The sequence below is a fragment of the Crotalus tigris genome, unplaced genomic scaffold (genome assembly GCF_016545835.1).
Source record: "Crotalus tigris isolate CLP2741 ecotype Arizona unplaced genomic scaffold, ASM1654583v1 scf7180000017725.2566008, whole genome shotgun sequence".
Classification (NCBI taxonomy): domain Eukaryota; kingdom Metazoa; phylum Chordata; class Lepidosauria; order Squamata; family Viperidae; genus Crotalus; species Crotalus tigris.
In genome coordinates, this window is record NW_024096593.1 from 1706459 (window position 1) to 1729310 (window position 22852).

At 37.2% G+C, this 22852-nt stretch overlaps 1 protein-coding gene across 5 annotated transcripts in view; it reads right to left on the minus strand.

The window, feature by feature from the left end:
- Positions 1 to 4450: 4450 nt before the first annotated feature.
- OTUD4 (OTU deubiquitinase 4) overlaps positions 4451 to 22852 on the minus strand; it is a 37285-nt gene continuing 18883 nt past the window's right edge. For 2 of the 5 annotated variants that reach the window (XM_039338972.1, XM_039338977.1), the window contains exons 8-21: positions 21223 to 21262; positions 19308 to 19425; positions 19130 to 19194; positions 17663 to 17763; positions 15476 to 15600; positions 15225 to 15396; positions 13414 to 13573; positions 11494 to 11632; positions 10581 to 10639; positions 10405 to 10494; positions 9328 to 9457; positions 8547 to 8810; positions 7675 to 7715; positions 4451 to 6754 (exon numbers count right to left, since the gene is read on the minus strand). In XM_039338972.1, the coding sequence (XP_039194906.1) occupies positions 5564 to 6754; positions 7675 to 7715; positions 8547 to 8810; positions 9328 to 9457; positions 10405 to 10494; positions 10581 to 10639; positions 11494 to 11632; positions 13414 to 13573; positions 15225 to 15396; positions 15476 to 15600; positions 17663 to 17763; positions 19130 to 19194; positions 19308 to 19425; positions 21223 to 21262 (2695 nt within the window). In that variant the 3' untranslated portion in view covers positions 4451 to 5563. The remainder of the gene's footprint in view (positions 6755 to 7674; positions 7716 to 8546; positions 8811 to 9327; positions 9458 to 10404; positions 10495 to 10580; positions 10640 to 11493; positions 11633 to 13413; positions 13574 to 15224; positions 15397 to 15475; positions 15601 to 17662; positions 17764 to 19129; positions 19195 to 19307; positions 19426 to 21222; positions 21263 to 22852) is intronic. The other 3 variants (XM_039338974.1, XM_039338975.1, XM_039338973.1) reach the window with 3 other exon arrangements.

Consider the following 22852-nt stretch of genomic DNA (forward strand, 5'->3'; position numbering starts at 1 on the left):
GTTCAAATACTGCTGTTTTAGAGGACCTATTTCTCTCTCATTGAGAAACTTTTTAACTTGCCATCAGTCAGTAACAGGAGCAGCAGTTAATCAGATAATTTACTTGCAGGTACCATTTTTTATTGGAGGAAAACTCAAGATTGACTGCATGTCTTTGTAAATAAAGGATTATACAAAGCTCCTTTTCTACAATTCAGTTGTAAATTTCATATCCATTTCATTTTGTTTTGTGAATAGAACTTTTGACATCAAAATATGAATATGAAATATAAAGCAAATACAAATGTACAATAGATATAAAGAAAATAGGACATGTTCATAGTAAGTCATCACATCTACAGTCCGATCTAAATATTCCATTCTCTTCAAAATAGCATTTGATATTAAAAACGTAGTCGTATTACTGATGTGCAGGCTTATTCCCTGCAAAAAGTATTTCTCCTAGGTGCCCCAGGGGTTTTTTAGCTTATTTACGTAAGTAGCTTTTTCTGCAGAGTACAGTTTGCAATCAAAAAGGAGTTGGTATAGACCAGGGGTAGGCAACCTTGGCTCTTTTATCACTCATGGACTTCAACTCCCAGAATTCCTGAGTCAGCAGCTGACTCAGGAATTCTGGGAGTTGAAGTCCATGAGTCATAAAAGAGCCGAGGTTGCCTACCCTTGGTATAGACTTATCCACTCCAAGATTCATTTCAGATAATAGACTATCTGTTCCAATAAAGGGGCATGTATATATTCCCATGGTTCTGCGCCATATGCGGGCATTGGAACTATTTTGCTGTTACATACCTTTATGATTGGAAATAGAGCACTCAGGTAGCTGTGGTTGGTGAGCTGCCTTATGGCATGAAATCTGTAATTCTTAAAAACTTGTCTTAAAATATGGGAGTAGGAAACTTGTTTCTGCAGAAAAAAGTTCTAAGTATAGATACAACTTAATTGATGTGTTCCCTATCTAGGCTCCAATTATACCTAGCACACTTCTCCAAAACAACTGCAGATAGTCCAGAACATATGACAACAATTGAGCCCAAAATGTCTGTTGCTGAATAAGACAATTAAGAGAGTTTTGCCCTATTTTACAACCTTTTTTTAACCATAGTTAAGTGAATCACTGCAGTTGTTAAATTGGTTGTTAAGTGAATCTGGTTTCCCCCATTGACTTTTGTCAGGTTGCAAAAAGTGAGAACATGATCTTGGAGCATTGCAACTGCCATAAATACATGCCAGTTGCCAAGTGTCCAAATTTTGGTCACGTGACCGTAAGAATGCTACAAGTCATAAGTGTGAAAAAACCCCCCTTTTTTCAGTGTTGTAACTTCAATTGATCACTAAACAAGTGATTCTGCATTGAAAACTACCTGTAGCTTAATTTTGGACTTATTGATATTCAGGTAGTTGAGTGCACAGTATGAACTAAACCTGCACAGCAGGCTTCTCGACCCTATCCTGGATATAAGGTCTCAATATTACCGCATCTATGTAAAGCAGATTATTTACATGTCAATTTTCAATTTTAGGCATATGCATATCTGCTGGAGTTTGGGACATTGTTAATATACAAATTAAAAAAAATGGGAGCCAGTATACATCCTTGTCTGACCCTTTTATTGATAACTAATTTTCTGTTAAGGAATTACATGTCCCTGTGTGTAACAGTAGGTATTAGCTCGAGTATAATGCCTTAATTATAAAGAGATGAGTCTGGGATCCATGTTCAGGTCCATAAATTTCTTCCAAAGAAGGTCCCTATTTGTTGAATTAAATGCTGCACTATGGTCTATAAAAGTTATGAAGAGTTTGCTCCCTTTAGCTATATACTTTTCTATTATATGAATGGTAGAGTGACTGAACCTAAATCCAGTTTGCTCTTTGGGTAGCAAGTTCTTTTCAATTATCCAGTCCTCAATGGTCTATAAAAGATGTTTTTTTTCTGTGAAAAATAAAGACCTATCTGCATCAGGCCCCAAATATGCCACATCATTTATTTTGCCAAAATTAAATGAACATGGTAAGTCTTAAGACAAAAATATATTTAGCCATATGAAAAATTGGATTGCAAATATCTGAGAACTTTTAGATTAGCCTTACTACCCTTTGGTTGATGCTGATTATAAATTATCCAAAACATTTAATACCATATTTTGAAGTGGCCAGATTTCACTCTAAGTTATTTTTAGTCTAGTTCAGACATGTCAAACACAAGGCCCAGGGGCCGGATGTGGCCCGCGAAGTGGTTTCATGTGGCCCGCGAAGCCATCCCGGAAACAGTGAGGGAAAGGCCCCTGCTGCCTTGGCCCTGGCCCAGGCCAGCTGGGAGCAATGTACAATGTTGTGGCCATCTTGGCACTTGTCCCGGTCCCACCCCCTTCTGCCAGAGACCCTCAGATCTGTCCCACTCCTGCCCAGGCCCCCCATAGGCATCTTGATGTGAATGATGTAGAACTGGCCATGCCCACCCAGTACGCCACATCCATGCCCACTCAGTAGGCTGCACCCACTCTGGCCACACCCACCCAGCCCCCCTAGGACAACCGCAATGCTGATGCAGCCCTCAGTGAAAATGAGTTTGACATTCCTGGTCTAGTTCCTCCATTTCAGATGCTGCTGCACGTCTCTGTAGTTAAGATCAATACCATGTAACACAAGTTCCTAAAAGCTTTAACTAGTAAGTTTATTCAGAATCCAAGGGAAAGTTTAGCTTCATCTCTTAAATTGCAACATTTCATTTGTATATTTTATCTACTATAAAAAATGAACCTGTAAAACAGGTAGTCCTCAAGTTACGAATGTAATGCAACCTGCCAAGTTCATTCGTAACTTGAGGATTTGTAGGAGTGAATTGTGTACTTTGAACGTGATCACTCCCTGCTTTTGCTAACCGAATGTGTGGGTTGTTAAGTGCACATGAGATATCTGGGTGGGGAAGGCTATGGGAGGGGGGCCTAGTACTGGAACAGGCCCCAAGGCCCCCCCCCCCCGCAACCCATTGAGATATCTTATGCTTCCCCACTCCAGTCCTGCTGAACCTGACTCGCCTTGCAAAGATCTGTCTCCTCCTTGCCAGTTTCTTTGCCTTTGAGGAAAAGAGAGCAGGACAATTTCCCTTCCAGCCTACTGGATGGGTTGTAAATACTTTTCAGTCGGGAGTGAAATGTTCTGGTGGACGTGATCTCATGTAACTTCAAGGCACCCATTCTCTGTAAAAGCGGATGGGTGCCTGAAGTCACATGAGATCACAGCCCCAAGAACTCTCCGCACCAAAAGCATTTCCAAGTCGACTCTCCTCCATCAAAGGCAAAGAAACTGCAGCAGAGGAGACAGATCTTTGAAAGGTAAGTCCGGCATGGCAGGAACTGAGTGGGGAAGCATCGGGGGGGGGGGTGGAAATAGGGTGAATGTTGCAGTCATTCGTAAGGGCAAACAACTGCCATGGCGCTACATCATTTGTAATTCTGGGACTTGGTCGTAAACACTAAAGTGTGCCTATCGTGTAACTTTGAATGGGCACTAAGTGAATCCTTGTAACTCGGGGATTACCTGTACATTTTTTTTTAACAGAACATAAGCTGACAGGATCAAAATGTTGATAGTTTATAATGGAAATATCCCCTTTTTTATAGTTGCCACACCACTGGCTTCCTCAAATAAGCTGTATTTTGGGTGAAGTGCTGTGATGAAAGTAAAGGAAGGCTATTATCAATGTTAGGAAAAATTCAAGAAAGCATATAAACTATATTAGCATAAAGGCAACTGTGTTATCTAAGCTTCACATTCTATCTGTAATCCTATGTATACATGTGGATTCTTCCCAAAGAATTGGGAACTCCCTAATCCATCTTATTTGCACTTCTGGGAAATAGACCAATTGATTAGAATATATAGGAGCTTCTGCCTTAGAGGGGTACCGAGGAGGGAAAAAATGGTATGGTATTATTTTGGAACAAAGGACAGAAGAGCTAAGTTAGTTGAATTTTCAATGCACAAATTATTTCAGTTAATGAAAGACAAAATCTTAGTATTCATTACTTTTTGTTTTACAAATGGTAATTTTTTTTAACAAAATGGTATTTAAGATTTCCTTATGTTTCAGGGACCAGTGATTTGAGCTGCAGGTTTAACTTTCAATTAGTTTCAGTCCAAAACTTAAGTCACTTCTGGTATTTATAGTACACAGAAGTAGATGCATAAGCCAACAGTTTAAATCTGTATCAAAAAGGGCAACTATTTAATTTTACAACATGTGTATATTAAGGGAATTTACCAGGTATCACTCAATTCCTCTGATCAAAAAAGTTATGGTAAAAGTAATCGCATTTTACATATACACAGAGACAGCTGTACACAAATTGGTTTTACAGAATAAAAAAAATGAAGTATAGGTTTGCAACATTTTGCAATACCAAAGGAAAGCACATAGATTGACAGTGTGAAGTTAGATATCTCACTCTATAATAACCAAATTGTTTTTTTTTAATTACACTTTTTATAAAACAATGCAAACATGTTCAACAACAAAAGAAAAAAGCCTCAATAACCCACAGTACAAGACAAATGCTGTTTAATCTATTTTGTGCATCTCTTCCACAGTTCATTTAAAGAATTTTCAGTGCAAAACTATCTCAAAAGTTCATTTGTAACAGTTGTGTAAAATTATTTTGGAAATGCACAGCATCTACTTTTGTCTTATATACATATTTTTGCATAGGCATTATTATAGTCATTCCTGCGTTAGGACTCCTTGGAAGAATTCATCACCAAACTGAGTATACTACCCACGTGATATATGGTGTTTCTTGATTGTTTTAAGTAGTTCAAGAAATACGTACACACACACACACACACACACACACAACCATTATGGATAAAACACAGTAAACCATCTTAAGACACAAAAATAGTCATTGCAAAAAAAAAAGGTATTTTAAATGAAGCAAAATGAAGTCTCACACATTCAAGTTTCACAAGTTTTTTTGAGATGAAAAGCTTTGGATTGGAAGCATATCAAAAATAAGTCTAGTGATTTGAGAGTCCTCAGACTCAACATACCATAGGCCAGGGGTAGGCAACCTTTGTTCTTTTATGACTCATGGACTTCAGTTCCGAGAATTCCTGAGCCAGCATGACTGGCTCAGGAATTCTGGGAGTTGAAGTCCACGAGTCATAAAAGAGCCAAGGTTGCCTACCCCTGCCATAGGCTATGCTATACAGTGTATTTGCTGCATTGTTCTTTACCATCAGGTATGAAATAACCATGGTAACTTTTCACTATAGCTTTTTCTTCCCTACCACAAACTTAAATCTTTATGGGAAAAATAAAACTCAAACAAAAACACACTTTTTATGTTTCAAACACAATAATATTTAGTCGTAAGAAATTAAACAAAGCAAAATTAGTTTTTATCAATTGCCAAAAGTTATACCTAACCACTTAAATTGCTGAAAGGCCCCACACCTTTGATAAAACGAAAAGAATTTTCTGATCTTTAACAAAAGCAGAAATATATGCCTTGAGTATATATCTCAGCATTCATATGTATGTTGAATGTCTAGATTTTGATAGTTAAAACAATTGTAGCCCACGATGTAGCCCACTATTTCCCATGTTTGATCTCCTCCTCTCATTCCGATATGGCCGCCCTCTGAAATTGCGGTGATAATGCGAGCTTTCCCCTCTATTTCCAGTAGATGACCCCTTCCATGGTTCCTCATTTTTTGGATACTGATAGCCTCCTCTCCCAGGTAGATAGCTCCTTTCACTTCTAGGTCGTCTACCACAAGTCTGATTATAAAATTGTTTTGATCGGCCACTTCTAAGCATATCAGATACTTCATGCTCATCTTCAGAGCTCTCTTCCCTTGCCTCCCTTGCGCTTGGTCCTCTACTTTCCTCCCCACTTACTGATATATATGCATTAGACTTGTTACTCTTTTCTTTATGGCCAAGAACATTTTTAAATTCAGATTTTGAAGTTGATGTTTGTCTCCTGATGTCCTGCGCTTCTGTGGGAGGGGGGTTTTGGAGTAGAGATTTTGTTTGTGTAGTAGGTAGGATAGCAGGACAGGTCTGCTGATCTTTAGGCACTCGGGCTGAGGTTTTATTTAGGATATTATATTCATTCTTGATGGCAGTTTTAGGGAGAGGTATGCCTTGGAGATTTCTTTCACTCTTGGCTTTCTGAAGTGGCTCGACACATTCAGCAACTGGAACTGAAGAAGTTTCCTCCTCAGACAAAACTGTATCACCTCTCTTGGCCTCAGGTGGCACAACTTGCCTCAATTCAGAATCTTCAATATAACCTGGAACAGGATATCCATACCAACATTGAGGGAAAACTGATGTAAGTGGTACAGAACCTAAAAATGGATTCTGCCCAAATGGAGGTTGTGGAAATACATTTTTACTTCCTAGGGACTCCTCATAATCAGCCTGTAATGCTTGTGCTGGATTCTCAGACTCTACGCAGACAAGTCCTTGACTTTCAGGCACTTGGGTAGCATGTATAAACAGGGGCATGGGTGAAGACATAGTATCAGTCTGCAGACTTTGTCCATTGATTCTGATGCCATTTGGTTCATGGAATGGACCATCTATTTGTTCATTTTCATTCTGAGTCAAAGGTATCTCCTGCATCCAAGGATGATGAGAATACATTGTGACTGGCACCTTTGGGTACATTCTACAGGCATTCAGGTAAGCTTGATGTAGAGGGTACAAATATGAGTGCGGCGCCCACATGGGACAACTGTATGCCTGAAGAAATGCAACAAAGACAATTTTCATTACATTTTAAAAGTAGATTAGGTCAGACTATTATTTTATAAATTATTACATTTTATTGCATTGTTTTATTTCATGCATAAAGGAATTGTTAAGGGCTGAAGATGTTCAGATAATTACTAGTACCCTTTATATTTGTTACAAATATACCAACACTCTTCATAAAAGCATCAAAAATCCAACAGCACGTGCTGCAGAAAAGCTATGGGGCCTATGTTGAGGAGATCCAAGTCATGAGGTTTCTATACAATTCACAGCAGTAGACAATGCTATATTCAAGATAATGTAAAACTAAAGCTTGACTCCAATTGGTTTCATTAATACCCCTTTGAAGTCTTGACGACTATAAGGAAGAAGAAAGCTGTTGCCTTCTGCTGAAATGTTTTTTTAAAAACTCTCCATTCTAGCCTATAAGACCTTAATATTTTCTGGAGGTCTCCCTCTAAGCTCGCATAACATTAGCCAGTTTCCGACATTAACTTTATTAACATGTTTTTAGCCAATGATGGCGAACCTTTTAGAGACCAAGTGCCCAAACTGCAACCCAAAACCCACTTATGCATCGTCGGGTGCCAGGTGGGTGTGGCCCATTGGGTGGGTGTGGCCCACTAAGTGGGCATGGCTGCAGTGGTAACAGTAGACTGGGTGGGACAAAAAAGTTCAATCAATCAATTCCAACTTTGCAATATCTTTTTTTTTTCACACAAGTTGAAATTGACTGATTGAGTTGTGGGAAAAATAGGAGGCGGGAGTATTAAGTTAAATTCATAAGCTTGGGTTTATAGTGAGAATAAATATGGCTAGTTATTCTAATATTACAGTTTTTAAACAATATTTTCAAAATCATTCAACTTTTTGCACAATTCTACAAAACAGAGAATGTTGATAGTTACCTTTACACCAAGATTGAAGAAAAATCTGAGTATATTTTTATCTTCATGAAAAGAAACAAAAATATTGTTCAATTTATGTATATAAATTAAAACAGAAATTCAGCAATCAAAATGTGTTCATATTTCTAAAGCTTTACAGTTATATTGGTTTATGTGTTATTGCCAATACAATATAGAAAAAAATTAATTAACCCAGCTCTTCAAAAATAAAATAATCTATTATATATAATAATCACAGTATCATCTATGTTTCTATGAGTTTTTTAATAAAGACGTGGGAGAGATGAAGAGTTAAGCACTCACAAATAGCAACAATTTTGTACATATCACTGATGGAAATTGCTTTGATTTCTTTCACAAACTCTAGAATATATATTTTCTTAATACTATACATAATGGTTCCAGATCACATATTGTCTATCATGGTTTCATTTGTAAAGTATGTTGTTTACTAGATCAAGCTGATCATATAATGCTAGAAGTGGAATATAAACATATTTAACTGCTCTGCAGCCCTTATTTATAAATACTTAGGAAATTAAGTTATGATCAGAATTCTTTTGTCCAGCTTGTTTCAATTACCAAATGAAAATTTAGCTTTTTTCTACAGTTACGTTAAAAATGTAAAAATAGATAACTGCACGAGACAACTTCCTTCATATAATAACCATCCTCTTCATGCTTGTTCCACTTTTATGGAGTTTTATATATATAGCATGGAGAGCACTTGCCTATACAAGTGTCAAGAGTTGGACATGACTGAACAGTTGAAACTACTACTACTAAATATACAGCATTTCCCACTACTGTTACCACTTACACACACACACGCACGCACACTTCATTTGATAAGGAAGGAACAACTCTCTTACCATTTGGTAGATCTTCTCCTGTACCACACAAGGAGTATGGAGGAGTAATAACTCGTTCCCCCTTTTCATTTATTGGGAATCCTGGGTACAAGGGATCCTGATAAAGATTCAGTGTTTGAGGCATAGGTATTAAAGGCTGATTAACTGCTTGGAGTGTTACTGGAATGGCAGCAACTGGATTGGAGGTTGCCTGACTCAGAGTTGAATCTAGTCCAATGGTTGGTGTTGCCATCACAGAGGACACAGGAATTTGGGTCGGAACACCTAAAATATAAACAAGGAAAAACACAAACAAACATAAATCTAAGCAACTGGGAAAAAAAACAGCTGCTATTCTCAAATTATCCAAGACAGGCAGAGAAAAGTACAAATTCAACCAAAACCATTACTGAAGGCCCCCAAACATCAGAATGTTTGCAGAGCAGAGGGTGAAATGAAGTACAGCATGGGCGATACTTGGTTTTTCAACTGTGAAATATTATAGCCTTTATGATAATAATTTCTATATTATATAGTTACTTTTATTATATACTGCTATGAATGTATTTGAAATGCAGATATGTGTGTGTGTGTGTGTAAATGAATAAGAAACCACAATATCAAGCAGATTTACATACTTATACATTTATACACACACACGCACACATAGACACACACACATAAAGTAACAGACATTACTTTAATCTGGCCTCTGAATACTGAATATTGGTTAGTATAAAAGTGCTAAGAATGGTCTATTGAAAAACCAGTTTAGGACTAAAAGAGTTTTTCTCCTGCAAACCTGTTAATCCGTAGTATATTGACTCACTTGACCAAGCGGGCGTAAGAGCTGGTACAGAAGGCACAGTGGGAGGCAAATGTATTTCAGGAACAGTTGGAGATGGGGTAGCATTTATACCTGATAAAGGTTCCTGTAAAAAAAATGGACTTTTAATGCTTTTAATCATTTTTAATATATTTTAAATTAAAACAATCTAATTCAGTTTTAAAATCAGAAAATTAATTTTGCAATTTTATAGCCCAATTCTTTGCTCAGTCCCCTTGAGTTGAACCAGTCTTGCCTTCCTGGAACTATGCAGGGAACATGGGCCAAAGTATAATTTACGCAAAACATCATTGGCAATGTTTGCATTCCATGATCAGTTGCATATAAAACATCCTTACTACAAGACAATTTAAGGCAAATTAACAGTACACATTACAGAGTCCTACCATCTTTAATAAGGGCAACTCAATCTGAAATAGCTTAATATTCTCTCTCCCTTCCCACATTCTTCATTGGTCCCCACCAAAAATATAAAAAAAGAATTCTATTTAATTAAATGAAGAATATATTTTTCAACATGCAGTCAATTTCTTGGGAAAAAAAGAAAAAAAGAGAGGGGGGAGGGAGGGAGAGAGAGAGAAAGAGAAAAGGCTTCGGTATTACTATCCTTGAACAAAGTGATCATATAAACCTATAATAAATTGGCTTTCAGACCAAACTGAGAGCAGACCAGGTCAGTTGCTCTGCTTAACTGACTTCAAAGGCATTCACACTAAACAGTGTTGAATTTGTCAAATGTCAGAAATCCAATAAAGATACAAGGTTGACAGACATCTGATGTTGTGGGACTTGGTAACCTTTATTAGACATACTAAATATCCTTAGTTAAGACACATATCTTTAGTGAACAATTTACATTATACAGATTCTAGTAATTCTGACAGGATTTTTGCAATATATTTTTAATGGATTGTATTCAAGATTCCAACAGAAGAATATGAATTTCAATAGTTTGTCTAAAACTCAAGTTTTGACACAAACTGCAATTAATGTAATCTTTCCTCTGAAAGGGCTACATAAAGTTAAACATACATCTCTTACTTGCTCAATCGGTAGTGAATGAATATTTCCATTGCTTGAGGAAGGTGATATATCTGCAGCAATTATATCCTTCTTAGTGTCCTGCAAATTAAAAAGGATATTTGATGGTATCCATTTTATAAAAGAAAAAAAGATGCTCAGAATGCATCGCAGTGCACCATGCTTACCACAGACATTCTGGGATCCAACTTCTGATCTGCAAGAATCTGCTCAAGATTAGACACTGCTATAATGTGTAAGAAAGCAGCAAAATTAATGAAATCACAAAATATCAGAAAGCAGGTATTGCAACTTTCAGATGTTATGAACTTCTGTATCATCTCTAGCCAATATAACCAATAACATGGGAACCTGAAATCTAATAATCTAGAATGGCATAGGCCAGTGATGGCGAACCTTTTAGAGACCGAGTGCCCAAACTTCAACCCAAAACCCACTTATGTATCGCCGGGTGCCGGGTGGGCAGGGGCGCCTGGTGGGCGTGGCTACAGTGGCCATGGCAGATGGGTGGGCGTGGCCAGCTCGATGTTGCTCCTGGGGAGGGACGCCTGTGGGAGCCTGGGCAGGGTTGGGGGAGATCCATGGAGTCTGGCGGGTGGGACGGCGGGCAGGAGGCTGGTCCTGTGGGTTGAGATGAGGCAAGGCGAGATAGGGCGGCGGTGCCATTGTCGCAGGGTGAGGCAGGGGCTGGGGCAGCTGCTGCCTGGCACCATCGACCCCCGCACACAGAGGCCAGCAAGTTCATGGGTGCTGGGATGCATCCGGCCACATGGGACCTCGGCGAGTTAGCGGGTGGCTGGTTGAAGAGAACGGTTGCCATCTCTGGGGCATGACGCGCATGCCCAGAGAAGGCTCTGGGTGCTGCCTCTGGCACACGTGCCATAGGTTCGCCACCACTGGCATAGGTTTATTCGTCCATGGTCTGAAAATACAACAAGATTTTCGGGTCTCCAAACCCTTCAGTTTGTAGTATTCTTTTAATAGGTTATCTCCTTTATTGAACAATATATTAATATATTTAATATGAAAATATATTGGTTGTCAATCCAAAGAAAGCCCAATATCTGCTTTTGTTCATACCTTTCTCATCCTTTGCATCTTTATTTTTTGTCACCTGTTCTTCCTTCATGTTGCCGATTCTTCTCCCATTAGGAACTTGAGGTGTTTGCCATGCAAAGGTCTCATTAGTCTGTGTAGCTACTTGAGACACAGGTGGATTCTGAAAGAATCAAATATGAACTGAGGGAGCTCCTAATTTTATATGAAAGTCCTGGTAAACAAGAGCCACAAAGTCCTTATACTCAAAATTTAGGTTAATATGTTCATATAAAACCTTAATAATTTTACCAAGCTGCCCAGTAAGATGAGATAATCTTAGCAAAATTAATTATCTTCACTGTTTTTTTTTTCTTAAGAAAATAACAGGTTACCTCAGACCTTGTGTTCTAATAATAGTGCTAAGAATTGTAGGCCTAAAAATTATCTTGCTTTAATTTATGTATTATTATAACTCTTCTGTTTGTCACCTACAATGGGCAAAAATGTGCATCATAGGGCAACAATCTTTGAATCAAGGTATCTCAAATGGAATAAGTTAAAGAATGCTTCCAAAATTTGTGACCCATTATTCCCATAGGATTGAAATTTCACAGATTTTCAGACCAGCTGTATTGGCAAAGTTGTGGCTGCTACAGCACTGCCACACGATCATGGTTTCCAATACTCCCCGCCAGCTTCCCACAAGCAAAATCAATAGGAAAGCCGGCAGAAAATCAGAACTTGCTCTAACTCCCACTACTCTACTACCTACCCATAATCACTGTTTATCTGTTTAGGTAAGGAAACATCTTTGAAATAATGACCCAAGAAATGATGGGTCATCTAGTATGCAGTTAAACTCCAAGTCAGGTAATCTTCCCTAAACTGAGAATGAATTATTAAACACACACTCTCAGCAACAAAATGACTAACTGTTCCTTTTGAACTTCCTGGTCTTGAGTACCAATCCAAACAATTTTTCCTGTTCTGAATATATAATCTCAAAGTCTAATTATTAGCACAATGGTAAAAGAGCTATAATTTTAAGTACTTTTCTTCCTTAGCCTAGCAAACATTCTGCATCACAAAACCAGATTCAGGAACATGAGGAAATACTATTTATTAAAGAAAATACTACTGGAAAAGAGAAATACCGTGAAATACTGAACGTGTCCAGCCTATGAACAAAACCAGGAAGATCAAGTTGTGGCTATGCTCCTTCACTATACTTAACTTCATTGTAATAAATATCTGAAAACTAGTATCTGCACAAATTAATGGATCGGATGAGTCTTGTGAATTACTAATATTATAGTGTAAAATTTTTCTTTGCCCCTACAGTGGAACATATTAGCGTATGTATTCCTTGGATGGCTGCTTCTCTTTTGTGTTTCTTAACTGAGAAAAAAATGATAATATCTAATATCTAAAAACTATTTATAGTTTTAGGAACACAAAGTGTGTATTGTTGTTAGCAACCCTTCTCACTTATTTGTCTGGTTATCAAACTGATATCTCAATTTGCACTGCTGTCAATAATGGCACCAAGCCTTAACATGGATATTAGAGATGAGTCTAAAGTCATTAATATGGGAGAGCTGTTCACTATAGTTACGTAAGCTAAGTTACATAAACTGTGCAGCTCTTAGGTGCACTTGGCCTCCAATATGTACCTAATTAAGCTGGATGCTGGTGCCAACATTGTCTGAAGGATTCCCATGTTCTGAAAAGAAAACATTTTAGAATTTGGTTTATCTTATTAGACATCTTGGGATTGGTGCAGAATGTCTGTACTATTCAAGTGCCGTAGTACATAACAGATTCAACTGGCAAAGCAAAACATATCAGGTAATATTTCAGTTGTGAGAAAGACAAATTCTCTTTCATTATTCACTGGAACGGAATAATAATGTACTGTAATCCAGAATACAAACAGTCCAATGACAAACCCAGCACACATACCAAAAGTGCAGGGAAAGCTTCTTTATCCTGGAACTGAATTTCATAAAGTGAATTAACTTCATTTACAGCTTCTTTCTCTTTATGTTCCTCTGGAGAAAGACCAGCATTACAATTCTTGTTTGGGTGGTCCAATTCTTGCACTGTCTCGCAATCTGTTTTTCTGGGGGAGGGGGGAAATTACATCTATTAAAACTGCAACAGTTTCATCACCCTTCTAAAAAGTAGTAAAGATTTCCTTTGTCCAGTCGTGTCTGACTCTAGGAGGTGGTGCTCATCTTCATTTCTTAGCTGAGGGAGCCAGCATTGTCCAAAGACACGTTCATGGCCATGTAGCCAGCATGTCCATATGCAAAAGTGCACGGAACACTGTTACCTTCCCACTGAAGTGGTACCTATTTATCTACTCGCATTTGCATGTTTTCAAATACTAGTTTGGGAGGAGCTGGGGCAAGTAATTGGAGCTCACATGGTCGTGTGGAATTCGGGTCTCGAACCCTGGCTGTCATCTTTTCAGCTGACAAGTTCAACATCTTTAATTGCTAAGCCATCACACCCCTTTTATGGCACTTCAGATATTCATTTGGTCTTGTTTTTAGAAACTGGTACTCTGGCACTGCATATACAATGTGTGGTAGCCAAATGATGCTTCATCTGATGTTGATTGCTTTGACCTGCCAAATTCCTGGATTAAAAGTTAATCCTATCTTTCAAATTAATCTAAAACTTTTTATCACTGGAAACATATCTTCATTTAAAGCAAAAATGTTACTGTTAAAACCTGTGTTTAAACTTCTGCTAATTTAAGGGGTAAATCTAATATTCTGAATTATGCCTTGCTTTAAAAGCATTTAGTTTCTCAACAGAAAATCTAAGGAGAATAATCCTATCAAAAAGTACATCAATGTATCAAAACTGTGTTCTCCCCCTCCTGGCAGCAAAGGCGTCTGAGACTCCCTTAATTACTCACAATCGTCCCTTAACAAAGGCAACAAGGAGTGCCATTACTAATCTATGGGGTCACGTGACATTACACTTTATAACCGCATTACTTAGCAACAGATATTGAGTTCCAATTATTGAGGACCCACCCATACAATTTTGCATAATGCAAGTTTAGGTTTCTCTTAACAAAATGTCTTCAGTCTTTAGATTCTGTCTGATGTCTGTCAGGTGCAAAGAACCAGAAACACTCACTGAATTTAAAGCACTGAGGAGTTTACTGCTACCTATAAACAAGAATTGGGTCAATTAACAGTCCAAGCTGAAGTGACACTAGATCAGGATCAACGGAATTCATGGCAGGGACTGGCCTTGGGTCTCTTGTAGCTGTGCAATTATTCCAAACTGATGACACATTTAACCCCGCCTTCCAGTTCTGCCTGCTTATCTCCTACATGTCATACACTTACTTCAGACAAGTAACTTTGGTTACTTCAATTTTTCTTCACGTTAGCTAGAAATTCTTGTTTTTTCTCATTATTCTAGTAAGTCCTATCATTCTGGCTGGTTTTGTTAACTTAGGACTTTAATAACAGTCTTTAAAGAGTCAAACTGAGATATGATTACATCAGCTTTAATTTATTAGTAAAATAGTAGAGGAATATTTTCTCTTGTCTTGGTATTTTATAATTTCCTATGTAATTTTTACATTTTGTAAATAATTATTTTTCTTTTCTATCTTCACTCTTAAGTATTTTGAAAAAGAAATTCAAACTGAACCAAAATGAAATGAAATAAAGCAAAGAAAGGGCCATTAGTAACTCTTCTTTAAAATGTCAAGTTGTAGCCAAAGAGCGTGAGATATTAGTCACCTAACAGCTTGCAGAGGATTTCTGCCTTGCGTTTTGTGATGAGCAGAAGATTGTTGAGAAGACATCCCCAAACTGGGCAAGTGATGCTGTCTTGTGGTTTGCATTCGAGGAGGCAGAACTGATGTAGTTTTTATTAGCTTGTTTGAATTTTTGGATCCTCTGCAATCTGTATCTGGAAGACATATTTTTTATCAGTTAATCCAAAACAGATCAGCAATCAAGTCAGTATAATTCAAGTTAAAAACTCATACCAGTCTGAACATTTTGTCCATGCACCGAAGTTGTTTTTTTAATTTTCTTCCCTGGTACTGTGCTCCAGGTTTCCAAAGGAGTTGCCAGTGGAAGAGGCTTAAGGTTTCTTAGCAGTACTGAATGCCTGGTGGAAGAAAGAAGAAACAAAGTCTCTGTAGTACAGTAGTTTCACTGCATTGAAGGCATTAGTAAAACCAAACAGGCTGCCAACAGAACCTATACGTAATTATGGAACAGAGTTTTTAATTTCTGTATATGTGTGTGTGGAAGTTTAATTTATATTTCTATAGCACAATAGAGGCATAGTGGTTAAGGGACTAGATTAGGAACAAGAGACCCAACTTCTAATACATGCTTAGTTACACAACAGGGTTGTTCTTGTGGAAGAAAACTGGGAAGAGGGAATGCTATATTTGCCATCTTGAATACCTGAATGAAAGGTGGGATATAAATCAAAAAAGTAAATCATCACGTTGCTCATGGTATTATTTTAATACTTTAAGATAAAGGAAATGATGTAAGGAATAATAAGATGATCGAGAATTAAAACTGTGCATTTTAAACAGAATTTGTGTTTCTGTCAAATAGGCAAAAGGTTATCCCATTCCTCTCCTGTGTTTCACTATACTTCTTTCCAGTATTGCATTGCTATTATTAACTGCAAGAATCACAGAGTTATATCTAGTGATGCTTTTACTTAACTTGAGTAACTGAAATACATTCCAGTAAGATAAGCAATCTCTGCTATTTTCTGAAATGCCATGCCCTCCCTCCAAAATTGGTTGGCTCCAACTTTTGTTGGCTTTAAAAACAACAAAAGTTTTGTTTTGGTTTTTAACAGATTTAATAGTTTTTCACATTTAATAATTTTACAATTTATTTTACTTAATACATTTTACTATACTCTTATTGTTTTTAAAAATAACTCAAGGTGGTGAACATATCTAATACTCTTTCATCTTCCTATTTTCCCACAACAATCCTGTGAGTTGAAGTGAATTGAGAGAAAGTAAATGGTCCAAAATAACTCAACTGGCTTTCATGCCTAAGGCAAGTCTTCTGGTTCCTGATGCCTTAACCACTACTTTTCAACATCGTTTCATCATTTCCTGCTAGACTGGAGTTTTATATCTGCCCCAGTAAATGCAATTCAATTTTGTTAGCGATATAAAAGAACTACTAAATAAATTGCTAAAATTTCCCAATAATTTTGCATAAAAAGTATTTTTCTGAACATCATCAATGTAATTATTCATTTTAATATCTAACATTTTAATATCTAACATATAGTTGCATAATAAATATTTACTATCACATGCAATTACCAAAACACTGTATTTACTTCTAAGAGAATATACATTTAGTAATTTTGGGAATTACTTAAATATTAGAGGGTTATTTAATGGAAATGACACAATACCTCAAAAATAGATAGTCCTTTCAAGAATCTCTAATTCAAAACACTCTAGCACTAAATATTTATTATTTATCTACAAATTTCCATCCTGCCTTTTTAATGCACCACTTACAAATGTCATTATCTGTTAATCTTTCATTAATATTTTGCCAGCCAGATAACCGCAACCCAAAACTCACTTATATATCGCAAAGTGCCAGGGCTGCATCAACATTGTGGCACCCTCAGGGGAGGAGGGAGGTGCCTCTGAGTGCCGCCTCTGGCATGCAAAAACCAGGGACACAAAAATGAGCCATTGTGCTGCAAGGCGCAAAAATGGCCACTACCACACCGTGGAGTGCAGATACAAGGCACTGCACCACACAAGAATGGGGCAGGGCTAGCGAATATCACGCAGGCACTAGCTCTGCCCCATTTGCAGCACGTGTGTGCTCGTGCCACCATGCGTGCATGCACGCATGTAAAATACTTCCCCCTCCCTTTTCTTTCAGTCCACCAATCGACAATGGTTGATGACCTCTGTTCTACCACCTCTACTTGAGCTTGATAGTTGGCCACTTCGCCTCCTTTGTGCTGGACGGTTCGCCACCACTGGTTTACAACATTACATTGATATATTACAGAGTTGGAGGGGATCTTGTGTGGTCATCAAAAATTTATGTCTGACATCCTTAAATGCTTCTAATATGTGAAGTAAGAGAGTCTATTACTTCACAAATTAGGCTATTCCACAGTATTTACTATTCCACCATTATCTAAGGTTACTTACTTAACACCAAGTTCTTCCACAAAAACAATAACAGGTCCATCTGCAGACTGGACTTCTTGAATGTGAGCATTATAATACCTTCCATTGTGATCTAAATATACCTATGGAGTAATTAAAATAAATTATATTCAAAGGGAAATACAGGGAAGAGGTTTATAAGTTAGGAAGGGTTTTTTAATCCCCTCTAATTTTAGTGCAATACAGGTAATTCAATGATAAACAACGGTGAGAAATTCAGGAGAGATTAAATAAAGTATTTCCTTAGTGATATAACACTTTAAATTCTGGAATCAATTGCCACAAGTTGTGTCAATGAATAGCAATTCTTTAAAAAAAAGCTAACAATGAATACATGTCATGATAATTGTAAGTTAACTCTTGTACCAGATACAGAAAGTCTTTCAGAAGCTGCCAAAAATATTGGTAACCTTTTTAGTACCATGTTTGTCATAGAGTAAGTTGAAACTGAGCCAAACACATGGCATCTGCCATTCTTTATTCCACAATCCATAGGGCCTCTATTGAAAAAACAAAAACCTTCTTTGACCCAATAGATTTTTCTGATTTTAAGGCAATTGCAGTTCCCTACCAAGCACAATTTAAGTAACTGAAGATGTGATTACCTGAGAAGCCCTTCTGAAAATGTTCTTATTGCCAGAAGCTTGGCTAGTAGGTACATGAAAAAGGGACCTTCTGTGTGGCCCCAGCCTAGGGAATGTGCATTTTTGAAAGGGTGTGTTTGATTCCCATTTCTTCAGTATTTAAAAAAATAGCAAAAGTGCACCTCATTCACCAAGATTATAATGTAGAATTGTTTTAAAGACTGCTAATTATTTCAGTTATATAATTTCATTGTTCATATTATTATTCTTTGTACTATTGTTGTACATAGCCCTGAATTTTAAAGACAGAAAGATGAGATACAAAATCAATATTAATTAAAATAAAATATTAAAATAAAATAGTTGCTCCGTGTCAACACAGACCAACATTTGCTGTTATACCTATGCTGGAAAACTATACTTTGCTTGAAACTAATCACTAATTTAATCCAAATGTACAAGAAGCAGCAAGACAATGAGCAGAAACTACAGAATGCTTCAGATGCTCCACAGCCACTATACCTGGGGGCACTGGGAGTTATCACCCAGGCAAAGTGAGAAAATGAATAAACAAATGGCTGAATCAGAAACGGAGCACAAGATAATAAGCCAAAGTAGCACAATGAAATAAACAATAAGCTTATCAACATTTCATCCTACAGAGTCAGTGCAAATTTAAGTCAGCAAATTCTCCTATCCCTATATCATCATGCTTGCTCCAGACACATTTCTGCCTTGCAAAGCTGCTCTTAAAACATATATTCCTGATGGGGGGGGGGGATGGTAATCTAAGTGAAACACTATGCATGATACTGAAAAATGAAAGAGCTGTTAAGCAGAGTTACTCAGATGTAATGACACCTACTTTACATTTATCTCCAACTGAATACTGCATGCCAGCAGCAATAGAAAAATCTTGTTTTTGCTGATCTGCAAGCACAAAAAGAAAATGCATTATATTATACTCTTAGGTAGGCACAAAAAGATACTCAGCTTCCTCTGCCTACTTCCCAGAGTAAATGAATTTAGCCATTAGTCCTTACCTATTTTTGACTGCCGCCAGACTTCATATTCAACATTTCGGTAAACTAATGGATTAAGGGAACGAAGAACCTTTGCAGGCAAACTCATAACATTGTGAGATTTCCCATGTTTATGAAGCTATTGTGCAAAAGGATAAAGAATACTTAGAAAAACAAGTGAACAATTCTATACAGGATATAAAAAGAATTTGAAACAAATTCAAGCAATAGCATATTGATTATTAAATCAAAACTTTACAAACTTATATACAAAATAAGAACTTCATGTAAAAATTTCTAAATATTATTCAGGATAATTGTTAAAAATGCAATAGCCTTATATTTCTGAGTTGATAAACATGTAATGCAAAGGTTATCAACTGCATAACTCACAAGATATCAATGATTAGCAACTTCAATATTTTCTTTTCTGATTACATCTGGGTAAGTTAATTTTTCCTGAAAGGCATATAAAGAAAAATTTGCATGCAGCAAATGCTCAAAGCAACTTGCAGCATGATCCTTTATGTGTTAATTCAGAAGTTCCATCATATTGAATGTCTTCTTCACTGTAATAGGAGTTTGTTGAGAAATCCAGCCTTAAAACATAATTACTGTATGGGCTTTACTCTCATTAATTTCAATGGGATTAAGCTTCTCTTGCCTTCCCTTTAATCTAAAGTGCTGTTTCTACCACTTTATAGATTAGTACAACCTTTTAATGTTAAGTTTCACTCTTTAAATCTTTGACAGTAATAGCATCAGCTGCAATGTATTATATTTAGTCCTCACTTAATGATGGACCGCAATTTCTGTCACTGATGCAGTTGTAAAGCATGATGTCACATGACCATGCTACTTAGCAGTGGCAGTTCCAGGAGTCCCCCATTATCATCTTTAAATGTGGACTACACAGATCATTAAGTAAAACATGACATGGTCATGACTTAAAACTTCCTGCCAGATTCCCCATTTACTTTGCTTATGGGAAGCTCAGCAGGGAAGGTTGCAAATCATGTTCCCATGACCACGGGATGCTGCAAGGATTGGAGATTCAGGCTGATTGCTAAGCATCCAGATCACGATTGTGTGCACAAGTTGGAACTTCAGGGACCAGTCATATGTTCCACTTGTTCCATGTCGTCAAAAATTAGAACAGTCACTGACTGAGTAGTCATTAAATTGAGTGGATATTTGTACATTCTTGCTTTGATGCCTTCCTACATTCACAAGATTATACTTATCTACTTCCCAGATAAAGAATTCCAAGATGTTTTTATATTAATAGCAGATCTTTCTTATGATATTCTCTGAATCATATACTGCCCTTTATAATTTCTCTATAGGAGATCATCTTCAGATATTGACTTTAAAAAAATTCATTTTTTTCTCTCTCAGGCACTGAATATTTTATATATGAATACTTTTAAAAAGGAATTTTTACCATCTGCTCTTTCTCTATACCTTGTTAAGATGGGTCTACCAAAGGAGTGGAGTTTCTTTCCTAAGTCACACACAACACTGTATGACCAGAAGATGAAACTACAGAATTTATTTTATTTTTACTTGCCAGTAAGGCCCATGGGCTCTGGGGTACTAGCTCTCTTTCACCTACTAAAGATATTAAGACCATACCAAGTAAATTCTTCTAGAACAGGGGTAGGCAACCTTGGCTCTTTTATGACTCGTGGACTTCAACTCCCAGAATTCCTGAGCCAGCAGGGCTGGCTCAGGAATTCTGGGAGTTGAAGTCCACGAGTCATAAAAAAAGCCAAGGTTGCCTACCCCTGTCCTAGAAGACAAGATAGTAGCAACTTTGATTCCAAGATACGATTGCAAAAATTCAACAAGTTAATATAATCACCCAGAGTCACACTATATAAGAGGAACAGCCATAGACATTGAATAAATAGGTAAAGAGATTGAAATAAAATACCTTCTTGCCGTTTGTATAACTTGTTACAGCCCTTTCACTTCTGGACAAAAGAAAAGATATACAACAAAAACATTTCAAAATCAAGGAAGAACTCTGTTTTCATATAAACAACCATTATTAGTGTTTACTCTTATGAAAGAAATAAACTCTGAGGAGCGCAGGGATACAGTGCATTTCACTCTGAGCAGCTTCAACGGAATGATATTCTATGAAGCCAGTACTAAGCCACTGTGATCAAATTAAACATATACACAACCAGTTTAATATTAAACTTAAAAATTATTTTGGACAGGGACAGCAAACCATTGCACCTCAATGGTTCATCTCAGCAGTTCATATATGGTCCCCATACCATCAATTATGCCCCCCCAACCCCACTGGCCATCTTAAGTGTTGCTGACTTTGTGGTAAAATTCAGCAATTATTTATTTTATCACCTTTTTCACCAGGAAAAGTTAAAACATTAAAAGTTTTAATATAAAACAGAAGTTTTAAATAAAAACATTAAAAGTTTTAAAAAATTAGCAACCTAGCTTTCGTTGGCTCCTGCCAACTTCATCAGGGCGTACACAAATCAATGGGAGTGAACATTTATATATAAGTTGACGCCTGCGCTCGACTCCTGGACCGTGTAATAGGTCCAGGTCGGCCAATCATAGCATTCCCTGTAATTGCTGCATGATTGAGTGACTCATCTACTTGTATCACGCGTCCCTCATCAGAGTTTAAGCAAGCCTCCGACTCTCCACTCATCCATATCCGTGGTTTAGGAGGATCCTCGAACTTATTCCAACTCGAGATGTCATCCCCACCACTAAGTCGTCTCCCCCTTCTCCCTTCCTTTGAACTCTCTGTGAGTTTATGGCTCTCCCCTTCTCCACCATTCTGACATCTACCCTTAACATCATGATGTTTATATATATAAAATTTAAAAACACAATTTAAAACAAGACAAAATCATACAGAGAGTGCCTCAGTTAATTATCATATAAACATCTAACAGGCCCCACTCTTATCATTCCAAATTCATGTTTTGAGGGCCTTCCAGAAGGCCAACAGGGTTGGAACCAGCCACAATCTCAGGGGGTGAGAATTTTTAACCCTATCCAGCTCACAAGTTCATCTGTAATGCTTTTCTGTATTAAACTGATGCCAACAGAAGAGATACTGGAAATTAAAACAAACAGGCAAAAAATTCTCATGTTATCTTCCTAAACTGCAATCTTTATATGTGACTTCTGAGAGTCGCACACTCAACACATTTGAAATTCCAACACATTTGGAAGACAGCAAGTGAGAAAAAGCTAGCTGTAAGTCTAGCTTTAAGATTATATCCTATGCATGTGTTAACAGGGCAACAAAGGCCTATGGTGTCAGTAAAACTAAAAGGCAATTGATTAGCTTGTAGTTCAACATCTTCAGTAGCACCCTGTTTTAAAATGAAGCAGCAACCTATTTCTTATTTGCAAACTATTAAAATTCTGGCCATACTGAACATCACTGTGCAAGAGCTTAACTATTAATTCAAATGCCCTCTACAATACTATTGATGGGAAATATCAGAGCTCCTGCCTCACCCTCTGAGCCAAGGACACAATTTCTAATTTCATTATGATATAAAGTTGAGAGT